This window comes from Parasteatoda tepidariorum, chromosome 4, assembly GCF_982258835.1.
Source record: "Parasteatoda tepidariorum strain Cologne lab strain chromosome 4, Ptep-v5.0, whole genome shotgun sequence".
NCBI classification, from domain to species: Eukaryota; Metazoa; Arthropoda; class Arachnida; order Araneae; family Theridiidae; genus Parasteatoda; species Parasteatoda tepidariorum.
The window spans coordinates 3,300,281-3,326,009 of record NC_141758.1 but is presented as its reverse complement, the minus strand read 5'-3'; the positions used below and the strand labels follow the sequence as shown (position 1 = coordinate 3,326,009).

Below are 25,729 nucleotides of genomic sequence, written 5' to 3'. Positions count from 1 at the left end.
GTTTATCTAAAAAATTTTAGACAGCTTAAAAAAATTTAAAAAGACGTGGTTTTAGTTAATTTCCGTGTTCTATGCGCTAGTGAAAGATATTAACCGGTTTCAATTTTTTGCTACTTTTATTCTTATTATAATCTACAACTTTTCAGCTATAAAGTGTTCCGAAATTCAAAAAAAAAAAAATTTTCTTCTTCGTCCCACTTTTACGAATAGCACATTAAAAATATAGTTGTAATGATTAATGGCATAAAATTATGAACTGACAAATAACATGTTTAAGATTACTATTTTTTTTTATCTTGTTTTTATACTTTCTTGATAATACTCATAATTAATCTTATATTCCAGTAAAATACAACAAAAGTGTATATATGTATTTTTTAAATAAGTTAAGATGATTATTTAGAAAATACAACAAAAGTGTATATATGTATTTTTTAAATAAATTAAGATGATTATTTAATAGTAATGATGATGCATATTCTTCTGTAAAGCACTGTTTATTAGTCAATAAGTTAAATAAGTTTTCAAAGTTTTGAAACACAAGTTTTGAAGTTTTGTTTCACAGTTAAAGATCTAAATTCGGGATGTGACTCAAATCTAAATTTTTGCTTGAATTTAATTTAAATGTCATTTTAAATGATAAAGCACGAAAATTAATCGGGATAAATTGTATAGAGTTCATTAAATTTTAAAGAGTTCGTAATTTTTAAATGTTTATCTTTATAAATATTTGTTTTACATACTTTATTTCTTTTGTTAAATAATATTCGCAATAAATTTGACAAATTTAATTTGTTCTATTAATGAGTAACTACTTGTTTATGGGATGGTTTTAAAAATGCTCCACCAGACAAAAATATTTTTGAGCAATAATAATTTTAGTCAACAGGAAATAAATTAAATAATTTTTAAGTATTCATTGTATAGCATGTTATCACAGTCAAATGTGACTTGCATCCGTCAGCCAGTTTCATAAAGATAACATATTTTTTTGTTATCTCAGCTTTATTGGCGATAAATTAAATTCACATTTCAGACTCAGAGAAAACAAATTGCCCCCGAATCCTATTATCGGTTACACTCAATGTATACACGATTACCTTTCTAAAATACAAAGAAATTTAATACATGCAATCATGAAATCTGTGAAACCTCTGTTCCAAAGTAATAAGAGCTCACAATGCCGGATCGGAACGGTAAGACATTGGATTAATTCTCGTTCTTCTTATTCATTCATTCTGTGTTCTATAATCATATTTAAAATGCTTTTTTTTAGAATTCGTAAAAAATTAAGTTCGTATGAAAAAAATTCACATAAGCAAATTTTCATGAATTAACTTTTAATTTAAAAAAAAAAAAACATTTTAAAATGCTCACAAAAAATCATTAATGAAAGTGAGTATCTTATAATTGAAGTACAAACTATTTTAACCGTAGACAAACATGAGATGCAAAATAATATAATCTTAGAAATTTTGAGATGTTAACAAGAAAAACAAATGTTTTGTAAAAAACGGGTTCAGCCACCCTTCTTAATCCTATATTTGAAAGGTAACATACTGAGCACCGAATGCGGTTATCAAAAAATAAAGTACGTAAGTAATAATTTATTATCGCCAGCGTTATAACTGTTTTTCCGTATTTATTATTATTCGTTACTATATTACTTGTTACATTTAACAACGAAATCTTATTCCAGAAACTGAACATACTCACAATTTACGCAGATGTCATATTATACAAGTACAATAATAAATAAATAAAATAGCAATAAGTAAAACGAATTTATCTGCTATTATTGTTGTGAAAATATAATTTATCAAAACTATTGAAATGGCAATAATTTGAAAGCACTCTTTATTAAAGGAGACATTTTACTTTTAACTATAAAAAGCATATAACTTAACTCAAGCGTTTTAGGATATATTTGAATGCTTTAAAAGAATAAAAGAAAGTAGCTTTAAATAAAATCTTCGATGCGGTAGAAGTTGAAGTATCTACGCAAAAGCAAACAAATTGCAAAGTATGGAATACTTTTATCTTATAATGAGCATATAACTAGTTTTATGGGGAAAAAATAGTTCGTTAAGTAGTTTCAAATGAGTTCAAAATCAATAACAACTTGTTTTTGAGGATTTTCAAACTTTAATTCCTAAAGAATAATCGTTCTTCACCCCTTATTGCACGATTAATAATCACGCACTTCGTTTTCCAATCAATATATACTCAATAATATCGATTGAAGGGAGGTTAAAAACACAAACCAAACTATCACAATTATTTTATTTAATGTCATATGCATTTTAATTATTTCAAGTATGCTTTATATGGATATATAAACTATTAAGAGTAAATAACTCAAGAATAAACATCATACCTATGTACTAAGGTTTAATCTATAGAAACTAAAACTTTATTTGTACAATCATTAAAATACATTCACGAATAACAAAATACTTATAGAACATGACACGCAAAAAATGTATCTTGCTTCTCATTTTATTTTCTTCACTTGTTTTTTTAACTATGAATAAAATACCTGTAAAAGCCTGCATTTTATTATTATATGTGGAATTTTATATTCATTAAAGATCTGACATTTTAACCACTTTTTTTTCAATCATTATAGCTCCAATAGTATCGATATAAAAGTTGGGAAAAACAAAAACAAAAAAAATACCACAATATTTCTATTTTTTGGCATATATTATAATTAAACTATTTCAAATACGCATTTAATTATTCAAGTGTTCGTTAAACTATTTAAAACACGCATTTTGCAGGCATTTCGTTCATTTTTGGAACAAAATGATGAATAAAATGCTTATATAAGCCTACATTTGATGATTTTATATGAAATTCATTTCATTTATTAAAGATATGTAAAGTAAAAACTCATCATTCTGTTTTGCATTAATCAATTTCCTGATAATTCACTAATTTTCATAAATATCTGAAATTTTTACTATTCAGTTTTTAACCAGGCAACTATTGTAGATTAACTTGTGTGTAAACAATTTGAATCTTGGGAATCAAATTGATTTTTATCTAGACAGAAAGTTTCCAAACTATTTAACATTAAATAATTCCTTAAAAATAACAATCTATACATAAGAAAAAAAGAAACTCGTTCTCAATAGGAGGACTAGCCAATTTTTCTTTTCAATTCGAATTATTTATTCTCTGCTAGCTTTTAAGACCTGACTTGACTTAATGAATCTAATTTTTGAATTAATATTCAAACTGAGAATCGACATGACAAAATATCTCCACTTATTCCAGAAGAATGTTTCCAAGACGAATTCATTCATCTTACGAAGAACTTTTCTTACCAGCTCAACATCTTCCATACTCAATTAGTCACGAAGAAATGACCTAACTTGAACACTAAAAATATTTTGTAAAAAATAGAGGCATATTTTCATTCTAAACTTAGAATCGCAGTCCTACCCATTCTAGCCAATATGAGAGGGATAGAAATTAAAAGAATCAATGACACAACGATTATCTCGGGTTTTGATCAACCAGAACTCTTAAAGTTATTGTCAGACACATTAAATTTCGAATATGAGATTCTTGCTCCCTCAGATTATTCTTACGGTTTCAAGGATAAATTCGGAAACTGGACCGGAATGGTCTTAATGCTCGTAAGGAATGAAGCTGACATGGCCTTTTCTCTAATAGGTATCACCGAAGAAAGGTCAACTGTAATGGATTTTAGCTTACCTTACTTCTATCTCGAAAAAACATTTATAATGAATTATGCTTCACTTCTGCCAAAAACATCAGCTTTCTTGTATCCTTTCAGCTCATTCGCATGGATTTTATTCTTGATCGTACTGCTCTTTGTAACAGTGCTATTTGGAACATTGATTTCTCCAAAAGATTCCATTACTTCCGTTTTCTTCAATTTGTGGGGATCTTCTTTCGGACAAGGAATAAACTACAACCCTCGTTCAATGTTCTGACGGATACCACTTGGAATTTAGTTCGTTTATTCATATGTTCTGATTCTGTGCTACAGCTCTGTCCTGTAGTCCTTTTTGACATCCCCCATCAGAATGAAACAATTAAAAGATTTCAAGGATCTGTACGCCGCAGTCAAAGATGGGAAAATGGAGTGCCGGGCAGAGATTCGAACACTGGAAGCAGATTATTTGTCAAAAAGCAATATACCCCATTTCAAAGAATTAGGTGAATACATTAAAAAGAATAAATGGTATTATCAATCTTTTATCGACACAAGTGTTCCGGAAAACGTAGCAATACTTGGGCCACCCTTTCTATTTAGCACGACTTTTGGTTCCCCAGAAAAGTATTTTAATTCGAAGGACATTTTTGGAAATTTTCCGATAGGGGTTGCAATCAGGAAAAACTTTTGCTGCAAAGAACGCTTCAATACAATCCTTCTCCGAATTTTAAGTGGTGGCTTATACAATAAATTCATGGACAATATCCTCTTTAAAAGCGAAGTCTTGAGAAAATTAGACATTGACCATTCTCAGCGAACATCAGAATCAGTTTTAAAGTTGTCAGATTTAGGTGGAGTGTTTATTATTCTTTTTATAGGCTGGACAGCAGCTACTTTTGCTTTGATAATTGAAATCACCTACAGTCGATGGTTACGCTCAAAACCGCGCCAAACCAGACATGCAAATCACTTTTTGCTAATGCAGCGTTCACTATCACTGTTTTTCAATTTCAGGTATATTATTACGATAAGGTTCGAAAATCGATTTTACTAAATCATATATTAGCTCCAAAACCAGATTTCTATGACATAATCTTTTATAACTAAAATGAACCACATTATATTCAATGCGCTTTTATTGATTAGAGGAAAATTACTTAAATTTTGACTTTCCAAAATCGTACCTTCTCTAGTATGTAAAGAAGAAGGAACAAAACATTGTTTTAAGAGCACTCTATATGCATAAAAAAGAACTAAAATATTGTATATGTTCCACTTATTCGCTTAATCATAAAACCTCAGTAATTTTGAGGTTAGTACAGTTTAGGAAACAAGTGATACGAATTGATAACTTGTATCATAAAACGTACATCTTGAAAAGCTCGAGAAAAAAAAATAATTTTCAGTATTTAATGCACATGTACTATAACCAAAATCATAATATAATTAGCTGTGCTTTACTGTTAAACTATTTCGAATATCATTGTTAATGATTTGCGATCGTTAAAAACATTTATGTGTGGAAAGTGGTACGATTTTCACAACTTTATTATGTAATAGTTATTATAAAATAATCTTTCAGTCTGATTGATTTTTAAGTGATTTTTGGAATTTTTATTTATTTATTTTTATTATGAAAAGAACATTATTACGTATCTCTCAATTATCGAGGTCATTGAGTCATAATGAAATATTGTTTTTCATCAAATTAATAGTGTGTATCAGATAATATTGTCTACAGAAACACCAGAGACGAATGCAAAAGAAAATTTCTATAACATAATAACGCGAAACCTCATACGTCTTTAGAGTAGGGTTTTTTTTCATCCAACTTGTATCCCTATATAACTACCGCTCTTTCAAATATCTGATACAGTTATTCCCTTTTTTTCACATGATTAGTTTAGAAAGCTGATGATACTCCCTTTTGTTCATAGTCATGATTCAACCTACTCACGGTATCCGAGCTATTTGGGAATTTTTTTGTTGTTGACGTAAATACGCATTAATATGTGAGCACATATTGCATAAGCATAAATTTCACACAATGACTAACTCCCTTTTTCGAAACATCTTAAATTTAAGGGTCAATTTTAGTCATAGCTTTTTATATTTAGGAACTATTTCCCCAAATAATAAAGAGTAGCACCTCTAAGCGATAAGAAATTTTATACAAAAAAATATTTATTTTGTAAAAGGAATTTTAAGTAACAATGCTAGTAACAACTTTTTCATCAAATTTTAAACTGTTTTTTATTTTATGTAATTAATCAATGTGTGCAGTGAATGAATCATATAATCATGTACTCTAATAAAATAAAACACAAATCTAAGCAATTTTAATTTTTTTTAAAAATAGTTCTGAAAAGTAATATCTTTTCCAAATTTCAGTAAATTATCCTTTTTATATATTAATATAATGTATCATTTAAAAGTTAAAATAAATAAATAAAAATATATGAGAAAAAGTGAAATTTAAAAGTATTTAAAGTCATTAGAAGTACAATATAGGGGAACAAACATTTTATTTTGCCCTCCAATTGAGATACAAACGCAATTTTCCCCCTTCTAAAATAAGGGGCATTATTATAATTATTTGTTACTACTAATTAAAATTATCATTGTTAATGAAAATTACTTTCAATTACATTTTCAAATATTATCTAAAAATTTACAAAACTTTTGTGTCGTGAACTCCTTTTAAAATAGGTTGCGTGCAAGATGAGTAGTATGTAAGAACAAAAATAGTGGGACGTTCGAAAAACTCAGTCTTGTGTTATGATTAAGAAGATTTTTCGAGTTATAGTTTTGTAGACAACAATTTTGAGATATGCAGCATTAATTCGTTAACTGTAATATTAGTAAAATTAACATTAAGGGGTCAATATTTTGTATCACTCTTCTGGTCAAACTATTCGGACCCTATTTCCTAGATTGCGGCTACTACCTTCTATATAGTTTGGGGGTAACATATCCGTCGAAAAAAAGGTATGTTTATTCAGGGAAAGTTTCGTAACTTAATATATCATCTGCATTAATTAATTAACATATTTGAGGTCACACTCTTAAACCCTCAAGATTTAATCCTGGAACGTGAAGATCCGATCAAAAGAAATTCAAAGTAATTCCTTTTTTTTCTTCGCTCTGTACGTTAAAAAAATTTTTTCTTAAATTTTGAGCCTAATTTTAAAAAATTTCAGTTTTATTGAGCAACTTAGATAATACTTTAGAGCTAATAAGATGTTCTAATTGATTTATGGAATAGTAATTTGATGGTTGAAGCAATAGTTAACATATAGATTTTTTTAAAATAATTAGAAATATCTGGATCTTCCTTAAAAAACTTTAATCTTATGTTATAAGTTATAAATAACATCCTACCTTCGTTATAAGGTACGAGTTACGGTTCGATTTTTTTGGGGTATGAATATTAGTTAAATAAGGTTGATTAGGATTTAATTTCTTAATTAGACACAAAATTTTTCTTACACTAAATAAGTGCAGTCTTAACGAAAATAACAAAAAAAAAAAATACTCTCAATATAGTTAATATTATTAGCTGTTCATAAGATTATCTGAAACTTTATCACGTGTGTTCCTTTTAATACCTAATTAGCGTAAGTGTACTATTTGTTAAACTGAATTTATAACAGAATTTATTAAGTATATCTCGAAAAAGTAGAAAACATGTGAGAAAATATCATTTGATTTATATTTGATTGCTTAATTGCTGCTGACTCATTCATTAATCATTTGTTTGCATTTTTTTAATTTTTGAAATTGCTCTTTAAACTTTGAAAGGGATTTTTACCACAGAATTTCTAAGTGAAATTAGTACTGAGGTAATTATGAAGCATGAGACAACACCTCTCATGGCTAACCCGACGGCAATGAGACTATTATTTATTTATCCATCCATTTAAAAAATATGCGCTAGTTTTAAGTATAACTCAGTTTGGAAAAGATAGGAATAAGAAATTTAAAAATAAATTTTTTTTGGGTAATTTAAAAGCTTTTGTCGCCCATACAGCATTAAATCAGTTAGAAAAATGTTGTGATTGGATAAGATTAAATTTGTTCCTTTATTTTTAAAATCCATCATTTAAGTCCTCAGTTACCTGTGTGTATGACAGAAGTGGTACTCGATTGACTGTGTGCATCGGAGAGGTCCTCAGTTGTCGGTGTGTGTACAGCAGAATTCCACTGTTGATGATGAGTATAGCAGAAGTGCGCAATTGCAGACGTGTAAACAACAGAAGCTCTTAGCTGCATGAGTGTTTTAGTAACTTTTGTCTGTGGTTCCAGTTATTAGACATACATGAAGTGTTCTACAAGTATCAAGCACCATCTTGATTATTGATTTACGTGAATTTTATTTTTTGAATGCATATACATGCCTGAATACATCTGCTCATTTATCAGAAATGTCTTTTTAATTGATAGAACATTTAAAGGATTAATTTTGATAAATTAAACTCTATTTTTTCTTCATTAGCGTAAAAAATTAAACAGGCTGTTCTACTTATTAAAATTAATTTTTTCTTATCTTAGAAATGCTTAAAAGAATTGCTAAGCATAAGCAAATTGAAGTCAGAAACTAGTAATTATTTCAAAAAATCCGCAAGTTGTAAGCCGGAGGGGTCAGAGACTTTAAGACACTGCAATTTTGCGACCAGTGGCATAATGGTGGCAATATGATCTGCATTGCGCACCTGCCACCTTTTCTTCCCAGAGAAGATGGTTTCCATCCATTACAAGTTGGGTGAGCTTAAAGCCGTAACCGGAGACAGGACCCTAGCATAAATACATTTTTAAAAAATGTTAAAAAAAAAATATACATTATATGAGAGCTGAAAGGAAAAATTTTGAATTTAAAGATATAATAGATATGAGATGATTCCGTATCTAAACGTGAAACATATCTATCGTTCGCAATGAAATTTTTATAAATTGTAAAACACAAAGTATATACATCTCAGAACTAGATGTTTTTAAAATTCAAATGATTTCGAAAAGTCTAACTCGATAAAAATGTACGCTCTACAACATTTTCAACTAAAAGTCCTCGAATTGCTGTGTAAAGTGTGTAGGTTGTATATAGAAGTTTTCGCTTACCTTGCAAAACTGCTTACTTTGAAAAAATAAAAATATTTTAAATTTAAGGTTTAAGCTATTATTTATTCTGTATTAGAACATATATATTAGAATATATATAGAGAGAAAGCAAGGGGCAGAAAAAGAAAAATAATAATAAAATAAATAAACAAGAAACTGGGAGGAAAAAAAAATTCCGAAAAAAAGACAAAAAATTTTAAAAAATCCGGAAAATAAATTCATCAGCTCACACAATTATAACCGCAAAAAAGAGTGCTTTCTAATATTGTATCAATATTGCCAAAGCAAAATATATCAATACAATAGTGTGAGGAGCACTCAAAAAATTTACAAAAAAATTACAACAAGTAAAATAGAACATAATAAGTATAAATATCACTTAAAAACAGAAAATAAAATATTGTTGTTATTGTTAATTTACGTCGCACTAGAGCTGCACAATGGGCTATTGGCGACGGTCTGGGAAACATCCCGGAGGATGATCCGAAGACATGCCATCACAATTTTGATCCTCTGCGGAGGGGATGGCACCCCCGCTTCGGTAGCCCGACGACCTGCGCGCGAAGTCGAGCACTTTACGGTAGCACAGTTTAACGAGGACCAATACCGCACACCCTCGGTCCCTACGCAGACTGATCCAAGTGGTCACCCACCCGCACACTGACCGTAGTCAGTGATGCTTGACTTCGGTGATCTGCTGGGAACCGTGTCTTAACGATCAGTCCACTGCGGGACGAAAAATATAAAGAAAAACAGAATATAACATGAAATGTAATCTATAAAGCGAGTAGCGAATTCAAATGAACTTACATGAACAGGAAATTTTTCAAGAATGATTTAAAATATTTTCGTAACAAGATTGCCAGATTGCAAAAAATGAAAACAAAAGCGCAAATTAAACTAGAAGCGTTACTAGAGAAGTTTTGTATTAAAGTGCGTTCTTAATGCATTACTGAAGTGAGTTTGATTTGTTAATTACCAAGGATGGGCCCGAAAATGTATGTGCGCAAGGTAATATTATACTGGATAATTTAAAGAAGTTGACAGTTAATAATTTTAGAAAATAAATATTTATTTAAGAAAAAAATACAAAAGAGAAAGAAACACGAATTGCCTGTTTTGCACATAATTTTAGCCACAGATTTGCCCGAAGTGGATTTGCACATAGAAAAATTATATAAATTAACAAAGAAATTTTTAAGTAAATAATTTTAGCCACGGATTTGCCAGAAATGGATTTGCACATGGAAAAATTATGTAAATTAACTAAGAAATGTTTAGTAAATAATTTTAGCCACGGATTTGCCCGAAATGGATTTGCACATGGAAAAAGCATATAAATTAACAAAGAAAATTTTTAGTAAATATATCTACAATAATATACGATTGACTCAATGATTTTATATAGAATTTTATTACTTTAGTTGGGTATCCATTGTTTTTTTATCAAATTTTGGAAGAGTTCATCGATTTGTTTTTTTGGATAAATAAATATTACTACATATTCTTTTAATTCTATTCATTTCATTAAAAGTGGTATTTAAATAGATGCTCCTAGAAACATTAGAGCTCCAAGTAATTAGTTTATTAATATTAAAATCATTTCTTTTATCGTATAAATCAACAAAGCAGATATTTTCAACTTTTATAATACCCAAATCTAAAATATTGAAATTAATATTATCACCATGATTACGAAGCAAGATTAATTCCTCGGGGTAAATATCATTTAATTAATCCAGCTCACATTTCTCTCTAACACTTAAGACCAGCCGCCGAGTGTAAGAAGAAGGCCTCTTATGTTTCTGTTTATATTAATGGATGTTTTTGAAATTGTAGGATCTGTAAAATCATTGGATTTTCTTGCTTAGCTAATCTTTCTATTTTTCAGAGTTCCGATGGTACCATTGCTTATAAAGAATTCACTCCAAACCAAAAATCATTAGATTCGGAAAACATACCCATTATTTTACTCCATGGACTTATGAGAGGGAAAGAAACATGGGACGAATGTGGTCAAATCATTTCCATTCGAACAAATACCAAAGTAAGTAAAACTACTTCAAGCAATTTTGATCCGATAAGTGAATACCTAGCATGCATTGTAAAAACTGTGATGTAATTAATATCTCTCTAAATTCGGCGTTGAAAAATCCAAAAAAAATGTGTAAATACAGCACCAAGCTCATGCGCATTTACGCTATACGTGAATTATTTTCCCTGACAAAAACATCAAATGAAAATGCTGAAATGAACAACCCATCTATCTTTAAATGCGCTTTCAACATCAAAAGTCTGTAATGGACGTAAATGGGCCACCCATATGAATCTATATAGGCTTCCCATATAAATAATCTCTAAATGGCCTCAAATGGACAACCCATATAAATCCAAACGGGCTATCTATTTGAACTCAAATAAGCAACGCATAAAAATTTATATAGCCATTTTATGTGAATTATCTACAGAAAGGGATAAGTAGGCTACTCATATAAATCTATATGGACTTCCGACATAAAAAAATATACCATGGATTGAAATGGGCTGCCCATAAAAATATATATGGGATTCCCAAATAAATAACCCCATGATGGGATCAAATGGGTGACCCAAATGAGTCTATAAAGGCTTCCCATGTAAATCCATACGGGCTGCCGATAAAAAAATATCTGTTTGGTCTCGGATAGGAAACATATAAAAATCTATATGGACTTTTCATGTGAATTACCTCAAGATAGGGATAAATGGGGAGCTCATCTAAATCTATATGGACTTTTCATGTGAATTACCTCAAGATAGGGATAAATGGGGAGCTCATATAAATCTATATGGACTTCCGATATAAAAACATCCGTATAAAGTATCCCTAGGTTGAAATGGGCAACCCATATAAATCTAGACATAGACTGCCGATAAAGGAATTATCCATATGGGATGAAATGGGCACTCCATGAAGTTCGATATCAGCTACCCATATGGAAATCCAACAGACAGACGTTGATGGGCAACCCCCAGGTAGATCTGCATAAATTTTCCAGTTAGATTATGTGGATTTTCCATGCATTCAGAAAAAAACTAAAATTAGTTTTTAATAAGGATTTGAATTTTATTCTGAGTGGAATACTTCATATTCGTTTATTTAGTAAAGAAACAATAATAATTTTACGTTGAGGGCAGAATTCTATCAGTTTGATTATATTCGTTGGATATGGGCTAGAGACGGTGTCCATAAGAACCCGATAAATCCAAAAGAGTGTGAAGAAAATGACCATTTTTTTTAACTGAGGGGTGAGGAGAGGACAACAATGTGTTGCGCAAACGGTTTTAGACCTGAGGTGAAGATTCGCTATCAACGACTTCAAATCTAGAATTTCATCAGAGGAGGCTCTCAGTAATGTGGGATTGGAAAGATATGGTGTTTTTTGAACTCCAACAAAGGAACGGAACAATCAATTCGCATCTGTACTGCTGGCAATTAGACAATTTGAACGAATTTGTCATCCAGCAGGGGCCATATCACCAGCTTCACGGAATCTGATTCCGATCGAAATTAAGCTCTCGTGACGTCATAAATTCGTGAATGTCAGTTAGGCCGTTTAACGAGCTCTTGATTCCGCTCGGAACTAAATTTCGATGCGAAATAATGACGAATCCGATTCCGGCAGCTTTAGAGCAAGGGAAATCTAAATTCCGATTGGAGTTTGTTTATTTTAGTGATCAAAATGGTGCTGTTTTCCGTCAAGCAACTAGCTTTTGCTGAAGAGAGTGATCGAAGCACTATTAAAAGAAAGATCTATCGGCCCCAAAGATTTAAGATCTTTCAATAGCCCGACAAAGAATTTGGAAGTCAATTTAGATTGACTGAAAACATTTGTGTCGAACTCATAGAAAAACTTCGGCCAGCGTTGGACTTCAAGCAGAAATGCCTTCTCTGTAGAAACTAAAGTAAGTACGTAATTTTATTTTGTTCTTTTATACAATAAAATATGTCTCTATAATTTCTTAATTATCAGTTATAACTAGTTTTTATTCAACTTAAAACTTATGTTTATAAAAGTTGGAAACATGGGATTTTGCAGTGATTTATTATTATTTTACTTAGCTTTTTTTGTTTAGTTATTGTTCGATAACAGTCATAAAGCATGGGGATAAGATTCGCATGATTATATATGCTTCCAGCACTAGGTAAGCATTGGCGAATTTTTACAATGTAAGCAGATAGGAAAAAAATCGCCAATGCTCCAAATGGAATTTATACTCGCTAACTTAAAAATATATAGGTATCTAAATGTTTGCCTTGCCGTAAATCGCAAAACGGAAATCTTTCCAAAATTTTGATGGGTTATATTTTAGTTCAACTCCTTATATATTTTCTCCTTCCCAAAATTGCTTGCAATGAAAATAATTATAGACCACCTTGATTTTCCTTCTGGAATTTTATTCTAATTGTATTCAGAAGTGGATATTAATATTCTGATAAAATTTACACATTTAATGCATTTATAACTTTAAGAATTGATTATGATAATAATTTTTAGATATATTAGAAATTCAGTTCATATTTTTTATTACATTCAAATAATTTTTTTCCTAACATTGTTAGAAAGTTGTGTTCATATTTTTTTTTCATTAAACTTTTCAAATATTATTAAAGTTTGAAAGTTCCTTTTAAAATAATGCGTTAAACTATTCCTGATTTAGTTAGTACATTTAATGTTATGGGTAGAACTTTGTACCACTTTAAGCTTTGTACTAATTTATTTATTTAGGTGATTCTGGCTATCCACTAGAGCCATGGCTCATAACCCCTATCGCAGGAACATCAAAATTGGTGGAGGAAAATTATAATTGCAAGCAGACTCGGGAGGAACGTCATTGAAAGATGCATTAAAAGGAAGATTTAGATGCCTCTTAAAGAAAGAGTGTTACACTATACACCAACAATTGCTGGCATGATTGTGAATGCCTGTGCTGTACTGCACAAAATGTGTATGAAGGATGGGTATGTTATTACATATGATACCCTTTCAGAAGATGACATGTCATTTAATACTGGCTTGCCAGCATGTGAGGGCAGAAACGCTGCAAGAATTCGTGGCAGAATTGTTACCATGATGGAATAAAAAACTTTCGCTTTTTTGAATAAACATTTATAAATTAGTTTCAGATTTGCTTATTTATTAATTTGTTTACTTAACTGTGAACAAATTAGCAATGTTTAAATAACTTCGTTATAAGCGATCGAAAAAAAAACAAGTATATCAACTATGTGATAATGCTTCAAGTTAGCAACAAATACAACAACTGCAGAATAAATTGTTACTAAAAAACCAAGAAAAATATACAAAAGTTTAGTAAATTACAGACGCAGAGCACAAAAATACTGAGCCAATCGAAGTGGCAGCATTTCTCCCTTTGAGCCTTTTAAAACTGTACAAGAAAATTTGGAGAATTATGGTTACATTAAAATACTTTATACCGAGTTTTTTTATTTGCATTTAATAAGCCATATAATTAAAAGACATCTAAATGTTGAAGGTTCCCAATACTATTAAAGATTATTGAATTTTAAAAACTCATTTATCTCTTATTTAATATAAATTCATATTATTCCTTTTAAATTTTAAGAATTATTATTTTATTAATTAATTATTTATTAGTTATTAGTTAATTATTTATTAGTTATTAGTTAGTAATTAATTATTTATTAGTTAATCATTTTAGAGCTGTTAACGAACAAATGGAACAAAATAACTTTCGGAATTATGTTATAAACTGTTGTGATATATTAAAAAGCCTATCTATTAAATGTGATGTATTTGAAAAATGCCCTACTAACAGTCTTAAAAAAATACTTTATTTTACTCGAGATTCCAATGCTACCAAAAGCAAACTGCGCCCATTATTCATAAAATATTAAAGACACTGGTAATCACGTGGCAAAGATATATTTTACGCTAAAAATTATCAAACTACTATGTAATTTAATTTTAAAATAAGCACTAATGAAACAAATATATAACTAACAAAAATTATTTTTATTTGACAACACTTTGTTCTCGAAAGCTATGGCTTTTCTCAGTTCAATACCATTCTTCTCTTCCGATCAGCCTCATTCATCTGCTCAGCTGAATTTTTAAGCCTTCAGTCCTAAGTTAATGATATTTTAGCTCGCATAGAAGAAGAGAAAACAAACATATCGCTGCCAGATTAATAAATTAGAATTATAGAAATTTTCTAATTGGTCAAAGTTAGTCCCGCCTGCAAACTTTAATTTCGCCGGAATCGTACGGAATGGCGGTAACGATTCCGGATTCCGATATGCTCATGTTACGGAAAAGTGGGTTTTACGAAATTGGTAATCCGATGAAAGCTAGTTTCCGAGCGGAATAAATTTCGGTGAGTTGGTAATAGGGCCCCAGAAACGTCTAGAGCTCGTCAATCGTAAAGGAGTAGTGTTCCAGCACGACAACGCAAAACCACATACATCATTGGTGACCGGTCAAAAGTCATCAATACTTGGATGGGATTTGTTACCCCACCCACCAAACTCACCTCACCTTGCGTCGTCACATTCCCAGTATCCTTCTTTTCATAACTCCTTGTGTGGAATAATGTTAAATTCAAATGAGGATGCAAATCAGCACCTTGTTCAATTTTTTGCAAATAAGGTCAGGTTCTTTTACAAACGAGGAATTCACCAAACAATGTCGAAAGGTCGTCGAACACATATCATTGATTAACCTTTAAATAAGTATATGACTTTGAAAAAAAACGCACAAAGACTTTTAAGTCAATCCAATATTATAAAAATAATTTAGCTATTCTTAAACCCAGTAGAGATGACCATGACAATTGTTTTTATAATTATCACATTATAGTTCTATTTTACAACAACAGATAAATAAATGAACGTTTGTCTGTGTGTCCTTTATAAACTACTAAGCCAACCAACCGAGAGTGAGGAAATTAGGCATACTGATTGTTCAATGCAAGGGAAAGGAACTATGAACCGTTTGAGTGGGCTGAGAGAAAAATAAATGAAATTATCTTATTGGTTAACCATTGTTTTAAATTTAACTCTTGACGATTGTATCTTCAACTACATTTGCTAGCTCATAGCTCTTTTTGATCAAAAAGATAGTTTATTACACATACTTTAATAATTCGTTCATTTTTTTTCACTATGTCAGATGTTAATGTGGAAGCATGAGAAGACTGCGCCATTCAATTACTATTTCTAAAGTAATCCGAACTTGATAGTATGATGAAATTCTGATAGTAGAAAATTTCGACTATCATTGAGTTGGCTGTGAACAGTAGCATCGTACGGAGTGATGCTGAACACAGTTAATCTCTATTCTGATGGGATGAACTACAAAAAAATGTTTTGCTTAATTTTATAACGTAAAGCCACCGGAGCAGCCAACAAATAATAATAAATAAAGAAATAATCAAAATTATTTCAGCGTTATAAATGGTGTCGTTATTATTACTGTGTCATGCCACATTGCGGGTCTCGCTAATTCGTGTATAATTATTTCCTTTAGTATGATTGAATAGTATATTATAATCTAATACCCGACAGAGTTTGAATATTATAGGATAATATGAAGGGAAGATATAGGCCCATATTTCTATGCAGTAGATAAGCAACAATTTCTTCATATAACGCTATTTAACGCACTTTTTAAATATAAACATGCATACTTAAATAATGTGCACGTTTTAGGCTTTTAATTTGTCTATAATAATGTCCTTTAGTATAATACTATAATATGTTGTAATGTAATATCTGACCAAGTTTAAATATTATAGGTTAATATTAAAGGCAGATATAGGACCATGTATATATGCTGTATATGATCATCAATTTCTTAATTTTTGCGCTTTGAAACGCAATTAGAAATCTATGCATACATATTATACCTTTCAGTTTTATGCAAGATTCCGTAGTATTGTTTAGTACTAATTTAATGATATTTTTTTATTCATCCAGCACAAAGAACGGGTTTGCAATAAATGTTCATGTTTTCTTTTTTATTTAGGTTTATTCCTTAGACGCCAGAAACCATGGAGACAGTAAATGGGTTGATACGATGGATTACGACTCCATGACTGATGACGTAATTCACTTTATGGACAGCATGATGATGCCGAAAGCCATCATTTTGGGTCATGGCATGGGTGCGAAGACCGGTATGGTTTTAGCCCTGAAATACGTAAGCATATCAAAGACTCAACGATTAAAATTTTAGTCAGCACAGTACACTCTCGCTATCTCAAAAACCTTGTTACGTCAACAAAAAAAAATTTCCCTCTTTCATTATTTATCTTCCTGTTATTTTGAATTCCTATGTTGAAGGGTTTCTTCTCAAAATCTTGCTATGTCAATTTTTTTTTCGAAATAGAAAATGAACTTTTCCGGAAAAATCACAGCGTAAATTCATTGTTAACCAATTCTTTTCTATTTAATGCGTAATTGTTCTCGTCTTACTTTTAAAAATAAAAGTATCATTGTTTTGTTTAGACTTATCGTCAACTATCATTACATATAAGGTTTAATAGTCTTATGTTTCAGGATTCTTACTTTTAAGAGCAATATTTTAGATTTTTTTTTTTACTTTTTAGAACTTAAGTTCGAGAACTCGCTTTCTCGAAATTTTTTAACGTCCCTAACTTTGAGTCATCGAGAGTATACTGTATTTGATAGAGTACGGCCAAATGATGGTTTACATTTCTTTCAATTTCAATATTTGTTCAATATTTTCTCAAATTAACTATATTTTCTAACATTTTTCCCTCTGTATTTTCACTCTAATATTTGTGTAATATTTTTTCAAAATAACTATACTTCCTAACCTTTTTTCCCACTTTTCTCCAGTCCAGTATTTGTAAAATTTTTTCCCAAATTTACTATATTTAGTCAAAGATGCTATGGCATATCTTCGGATCATTCTCAGGGATGTTTCCCCGACCGTCCTCTATAGCCCATTGTGCAGCTCTTGTGCGACGTAAATAAAGTACCTACCTACCTTACTATTCCAACTTTTTTTTTTACTATTTTCTAAAAATAATTATTTTATTAGAAAAGAATAAGAATAAAAGATTTCATGGTGAATAAAATTGATATTTTCAAAATTGCTTAGTTCAAAAAATAACAACGCCTGGAATTTATTTTGCTCATGATACAAGCTAGATACAAACTAGAACTCAAAAATTGTAAGCTTTTCACATGCCATTTCAAGCATGTTAGTCTAAACAATACATAACCGGATGAAGGTTTTGCGAGCCGAAACATCTTTTTTGAAAGTATAGTAATGAAAGTGTCTAAATAAATGTAACTATTCATTACAACAAAATTTCAACCAACATTCACTTACAACCGAACTAACCTTCCTCATTAGAGCACATATGATAAGTAAGTACAATAAATGAACATTACATGAGTTAAAACACTATATGAGTTAATACATATCATGATAAAGGTCAAAATTTATTTTAAAGTAAATTTACGTAGAAAATAAAAATCACCTGCTCGGGCAGGGCATTGTGAAATTTTTTTAAAGATTTAAAGCCAATCGAATTATTAAAACAATATCACTATCGGTTTTGTTATCACATTTAAATTCAAATTCTCTATGTGTAAAATATATAAAAATGCTATATATATATATATATATATATATATATATATATATATATATATATATATATATATATATATATATATATATATATATATATATATATATATATATATATATATATATATATATATATATATATATATATATATATATATATGCTACGGCCATTTCGAGAAGTGGCCACGATGTTTTGGCCAAAACTCATTCAAGAATGCCCGGTCAAGAATGTAAATTTTTTATGTTGACCATTTTACTACTTTTTTAATATCTTTTGTGTTTCTAATAACTTTAACTTCACAGAAGAAAAAAATTTTTAGTAGTATATTTTTTCACATACCGGGCGGTGCGGTGAGATCACAAATTTTTAATATTTGTTTTATTAAACAGTTAATAAAAATATAAATCTGCTAATTTAGAATTATTAAAAATAGACAAGTTTTTAAATTAAAATTTAAAATGTAAATAAGTTTAAATTAAATTTTTTTAATTTAAATTAAAATTTAAAATTTTTGTCTCAAATGGCCACATCCCACAGCAGTTAGCTGCGGGTACGGCAGCTAGTAATTTTTAAAGAAAGAAGTTATGGTTATACAGAGCTAATAATATGTGCCAATGATTTTTTCTTCCAACCTTGGCTGATCCTCTCATGACACTTCGTGATCTGGCCGGCCAATTCCCGAAATCAGGAAAAGATCGGACATTGGCCAGCCAATTTACAGCGATATAAGCTATTTCGCGATTTGGCCGGGCAATTCGCGAAGTTGCCGAATTCGGGCTTTGGCCGTAACATATATAAATCTAGTGTTGCAGTTTTCCAATTGTTGTCAATACATTTTTATTGGCTCTAAAATCACAATGGTATAGGAGCCAATTTTCCCGCATTAATTTTTATGCTGGTTTGGTTGTCATCAGCATAAATTTGATATAAATGTGGGATCGAAAATGTCAACCGTCATTTATGAAAAGGTACCCCGACATAGAGTCGAGTTAACATGTCTTATATACTAGTGAATTGTAATTGTAATTTTGTTGTGGTAGATACCCTACATAAATCATAAATTTATTGTTTTCCTATAAATATTTTTGCATCCTTAATTTAAAGGTATTCGCCTGTATTGTTATTATTACGTTTTTGATTTTTTTTTCTAAATTAAGAGTTTCCAAGGATTGTTTTTAGCATTATTATTAGAATAATGTAATTCTACGTTACATTTTAAGATAAAGTTATTTAAATAGGTATCTGATCTTATGAACCGTTTTACAATTATTATTTTTTGGTGCAAATTACATTGATATACTGTAATGAATTACGGTGAAAGAAATTCATTAAATGATTTAGCTTCATGCATAAAGAGATGAATGCAAAAATTGTATTTAAAATACATCCGGTAAGGAAAAATATTAAATTACAGTTATGAACTCACTAACAACCTACTTTTAATTTTAAATGTTATGTCAAATAATCATTAGTTAGAAAAATGATTTCTGCTCACTAATAGATCTTAATTGTATAAATTAGGAAGAGAAATATTTTGACATGGGAAGTGGAGACACAAGTGTTCTTTTTAGTACATATATTTTAGTCATAATTTCAACTGTTTCATGCCAAGAAATCGCAATTAATGCGAAGCAATCATCAAAGTTGGCGAGCGTCAGTGAACAGGGAGCTTAGCCCCCTAGTTCAAAAAAAAATAATTTTGTTTGAATTCTTTTATACATAATCAAAGTTTGAGTGTGTTTATACAACTTTAGGCTGTCTCTAATGCCAACGATGACGATGATCGGATGATTTTCTATCACGTTGCCTTGTGGGAGATGTAGAAAGTGCATGCCCGTCAGGAGTTTTAACACGCTTAGTTTCCAAGCACAAATACGCGATTGCTCTTGATCAATGGTTCAACTTGAACAGAACGATTCATGGTGAAGGAGAAGTGTGCAGCTTCTATTGGTACTAGTATTGTAGACGCCCGATGGAAGAAGACTGACCGTTGCCTTTATGCTTTAGCTGGGTATAGTGGAATGGCCTTCACGCCTTGGGTGACCCTACCAGGAGTATTAAACTCCGGACGTACTTCACCCATTCCACCCTGGATCACCAACCCCACCACGATGAGGCAGCATAATAGGACTGGGGGGAGGGGGTACCAAAGAAATCGGTAGTGAGTTTCTTTACCACAAACAAACATCTCTATAGTTACCAACCTAAGATTGTTTTAGATGGTTATGTTCTTAAGTATGAAAATTATCCAAAATATCTGGGTTTTACACTTGACCCTGAGATTACCTGCAACAGACATATAGCCAATCTGGTGGAGAGGGCAAGACAGAGACTCAACATTTTGAAATATATTTCTAGATGGGACTGGGGAGCAGATGCCAATACCCTAAGGACAACTTACACTTCCTTCATCAGACCAATACTGGAATATGGATTCCAGATTTTACTGCCAGCTTCTGCCAGTAATATAAAAAAGCATGAAAGGATACAGCTGAGTGCTGCACGGATTCTTAGGGGCTTACGTAATTGCAGTCCTAGTAAGATTGTCTTATACGAGGCTAACCTACAACCATTGATTATGAGATGGACTTCTAGAACCGCAAAATATTACAACAAACTATACAGCTATGGACACCAACATCGCACTTCTATCTATTTAATGAATTGGACAGATGTTCAGAGATTAAAAAGAGACAGTCCCTTTCGCAGGGCAGGTAAATTTAATCTGCTGTTCCCTGACAAAGAACACTGCTCAATAGAACAGAGTATGAACCCATTGAAAGACCTTCCGAGGGTCTTCTTTCCCGAGGAACTTTTGGCTTCCAGTACTAAGAAAAATCAGCATTCAGCACTTCTTAGACAGTTGGCATTGGAGACAATCCACAACAACCCAACTGAAGCAGTACATATTTCCACGGATGGAAGTAAACTTGATAATGGCAACACTGGTAGTGGTGTTGTCATAAAAAACCAAGATGTCATCACAAAAATTAAAAGGCGTGATCCAAACCATTGTTCAGTTTTTAGATCAGAACTAATCGCCATAAACGCGGCTCTGGAACACATGATTTCCATTGAGAGTACAGAGAATATTTGAATTTTCACGGATAGTAAGAGCTCAATACAATATCTGAGCAATTGGCGAAACATCGGTGACAGTATTGGCCTGAATATCATTAACAATTTGAAGACTTACTCTTCTCTCAATGACATACATCTACAGTGGATCCCCTACCCCGTAAACCTTTGCTTTAATGATCTGGCCTATGAACTAGCCAAGGAGGCTGCTAATGATCCTATGGATAGTAGTGGCCTTCTAACATACAATGAAATCTATGCAGAAGTAAAGACAGACAATGCAGGATGAGGAAAAGAGCTGTCTCTCCTCCCCCTCTCCTCCCTTCTACTGCCTCCATTATTTCCAGCGCACACAACTTCCCCGCCCCACCACCATTCCTTTTTAATGGAAAAGAAACAGTCTTCGTTTGTTGTTGAACGAATTAACTTCATAGCCCAGCCGGGGCTGATGTTTGTGCAAACGGGGCAGACGGTTCATATTTTCCTAATCATTTCATATTTTTCATAAACTATTCCTATTTCACCATATATGTAAATTCATTTTATTATTAAATATTTCAATCATCGAAAAACCTATTCATTCCTCTAAAACACCACAAAATTAAATAACAGCACTTGGAGGATTCCACCCAGTCATGATTGGTATCCTGGTGCTGCTCCTGGGCTGCTAGTCCTGGGGCTGCTCTGGAGCTAAAAGGTGATAGAAAACTGTAGACAGCTATCATAAGACTAATCAGTGGTCATACCAGCGGACTAACATTTGTTCAGGGTCAAAAGACTTTCCCTGCATGCCTAAAATGTAATGTACACCAGGCTACACCTGATCATTTGCTGTCCTGTATGGGGCTAGAGAAGAATTTTATCTTGGAGGGTCCGGCAATGGTATATGACTTTCTGTCGGTGAACGGTCTTCTGGGTTTGGTCTAGCCTTCTGGGCCAAGTAGAATAAGTAACAACAACTTGAATAGAAACAATCTTCAATTCAGCTCATTTTTCTGAGTTACAATATTTTTCCCCGATTTCATATTTCAATGCATTATTATTCTAGTTCAACGCTGAACCGTTTTTTCTGAAATTGTAGACATAATGGAAAAGTAATTTGATTCTTTACGTTCATGTGTCCACTCTCAGACCTCAAATCTTTTTTACCGTCCTAATCTTGTGTTTGTTCTCAACGATTGCAGCAAAGAATGCCTTATCTCAAACAGATCACTGAAACGGTCTAACTCTTCACTCAAATGGATAGGTTTTGAAAATATTTGCAATTTAAAATAATATTTTACAAGTGAAATTAGATTTACGTACAATAAAACTTCATTTCCTTGAAAAATTTCATTATGTTTCCCACTATCCAATGTATTATGTTCGTTTAACTTTTCATATGAAAATACAGCAGGAAGCCTTGTTACAAAAAGAACACTACTGATCCAAAAGTATTAAACTAAATACTATTAAAATTGTTATTATTACTTATCCAAAAGCACCCTGGGAGTTCCAACCATGGGGAAGATTACTGTCAAAATTGAAACATTGAATTACGAACTGTTCCAGCTGGCCGATAAACGAATAAAGCTTTCTTATTGTTTTAACGCTTGCCATTGATAAAAATTGAATTGCAGACGATTCCTTCATTTTATCAAATATTTTATGGATAAAATTTGTCAAAATAACTCGATCAACGAGAACGTGATAGCATTGGCGGACTACGTCACTAAATTAGTATTCCTGAATTTATCTGAAACCATGTGTTTATTTTGTTTGTAGTTACGCTTTTAAAACGTGCATTTGTTAAACTAAGCAATTTAAAATGCAAGGTAAATGAAATTAAAAAAATTAGTTATCGACTGATAAGCCAAATTAATACTGAAATAGAACTGAATCATTTAGGAGAAACGTAAAAAAATCACCATCTCAACGCCAATCTTATTGCCGGAAATGATTATTAAATAATTTTGGTAATAGGAACTAATTGAAATTAAAAACTACTTACTAAGAAGCAAAATTTTTGGAAGAAAAGTAATTTTTAGCAAATGCGTGAAAAATCGTCATACTATTATTAACACCAATGATGCTTCATTAATTTTGGTAATAATAAGTATCAGTTAACATTAAAAAAAATGAACTATGTTCTTAAAAGCAAAATTATAGAAGGAATAGTACAAATTCTTTTCGAGAGTCATTAAAAATTGAATAGCTATTATTGACGTTCATGATGCTTACTTAATTTTGGTAATAAGTATTATTTAAAATAAAAAAATAAAAGTTGATCCCCGTGTATATCATATTTTACGAAATGCTTCAAAATTAATGCCCTATGTTATTAATAACAAAAGTTTTTTAATGGTGAAAATGTTTAATTCTTGAAAAAATAGTCACGTGTTTCAAAAATGTCTACTGTTAAAAATACTGCAGCTGTTAATTGCCTGCTAGCAAAATTTTCGAATTTCGCTCTATACTGCAAAAGCGATTTGTTTTCATTTGACCTTCTCTCATATTACTTTCTTTGCTTGTTATTAACTTTCCTCTTATTTTCTAGCCTGAAAGAATACATTCACTCATAACAGAAGACACATCTCTCAACAGTCATTCGAAAAACAGAGAGCAGCTTAAAAAATCGGTGGAAAAGTTTGATGAAATACTAGAATTCATCTCATTCAATAAAGGTTTAAATAAGGCGAAGAGGGCGGCCGTTTCCTGTATGGTCGTCAGACACTATTACTATACGATTAAGAAGCGGCAAAACAAACCTAGAATTTGGGACGGAAGTGATTTACCTCTCAAGCCTAATAAGGATAGGAGTGGATTCGAATGGAACCTTAATTTGAAATCCATAGCGGAGAACATGCCTTGCGAACCATGGAAGAAGAGTGGGGTGTTTAAAGGTCCGGTCCTGATGATATATGGGACAAATTCTTCAAATAATGTGTGAGTTTTTTTTTAATCAATGAGATCTAAATTATCTAACTAAATTCTGCATAACTTACCACTACTGTTGCAATTCTCATTATTGGGTGTCAGTAATTGTGCAGGCGTGATTATAAAGGTTTTATTAAATGCAAAGGTAACCATTCTAACAGGTTTTGAGTTGTTGCATCAGAAAAATATACCCAATCCATCTGATGAGAGAAACTTTGATGGTATATTAGATTATTTGTATTCTCCATAGAATTCACGGTTAGATTAAATTCTCCATCTATCCTTTTCTCTAATTGGGCGAAATATTTCTTTGCAGAATTTCTCTCTCGAAGTTATCAAATTAAAAAAAAATATGTAAATCTATCGTAAGTGCTATTTAGAAATATTTTTGAAATATTATGTATCTTAAAACTAACAATAATTTTAGTGCAACGATTTATTTTTTTAAAACAACAATGATTTATTTTCCATGTGATAAAAACATTCATTGTGCTATTACATGTTTTAGGTTAGATGAAAGAGTCGAATTTCTGAAGCTATTTCCAAGAGCTCTTTATAAAGCTATAAAAGAAGGAGTTGACTATCCCTTGCACATAGAATATCCAGACATGTTTGCCGAATTAGTTTGTGATTTTATTTTAAAACAACGAAGATGAGAATCTTTTAACTGCTAACTTTTAAACAATAAAACGTTATGAAAATATATTTGGTATTTTATCGAGTTTTAATCTATATCAATAAAAATATCTATAAGATTTTTTTAACTGCAGCATGAAATGTACAGTACGCAAATAAGTAAACGAAGCAAACTTAATGTCTTTTGATCTAATAATCGGATCTTCACATTCTAGGTTAATGGTTGGAGGGGGTGATCTCAAATATGCTAATCAATAAGTGGAGACGATAATTTAAGTTATGAAATCAGACACAAAAACGTACATTTTCTGAAGAAAAATACCATTTTTTCGATGGATTTAGATTTCTGACCCCCAATATATAGGGGGTAGTCGCAATCTCGGAAATAAAATTTTTAAAATCAAAAAAAATTTCAAATTTTTCAAAATTTTCAAAATTTTCAAAATTCAAAAAAATTTTCAGTCAAATTTCAAAATTTCAGGGTCAAAATTTTTTAGTCAGGAGAGGGGTCCGAAGTTTGGACCATATAATGTAAATTTGATTTTCTGAGTATTCAACTACATCACGAGAAATTTTTAAGCGAATTGAAAACTTTTTGCTCGTAATTATAGAACTCGTTTGTCCAAATATAATTCGACTAGAAAA

The 25,729-nt window shown here is 31.0% G+C and overlaps 1 protein-coding gene across 1 annotated transcript; it reads left to right on the top strand.

Moving 5' to 3' along the window:
- The first annotated feature begins 1,018 nt into the window (after positions 1-1,018).
- LOC107453902 (uncharacterized) lies at positions 1,019-25,153 on the top strand. Its single transcript, XM_016070915.4, has 5 exons — positions 1,019-1,196; positions 10,698-10,853; positions 16,855-17,028; positions 24,069-24,457; positions 24,957-25,153. The coding sequence occupies exons 1-5, from the start codon at positions 1,137-1,139 to the stop codon at positions 25,102-25,104; spliced, it is 927 nt and encodes a 308-aa protein (XP_015926401.3). The 5' UTR covers positions 1,019-1,136; the 3' UTR covers positions 25,105-25,153.
- Positions 25,154-25,729: the final 576 nt, after the last annotated feature.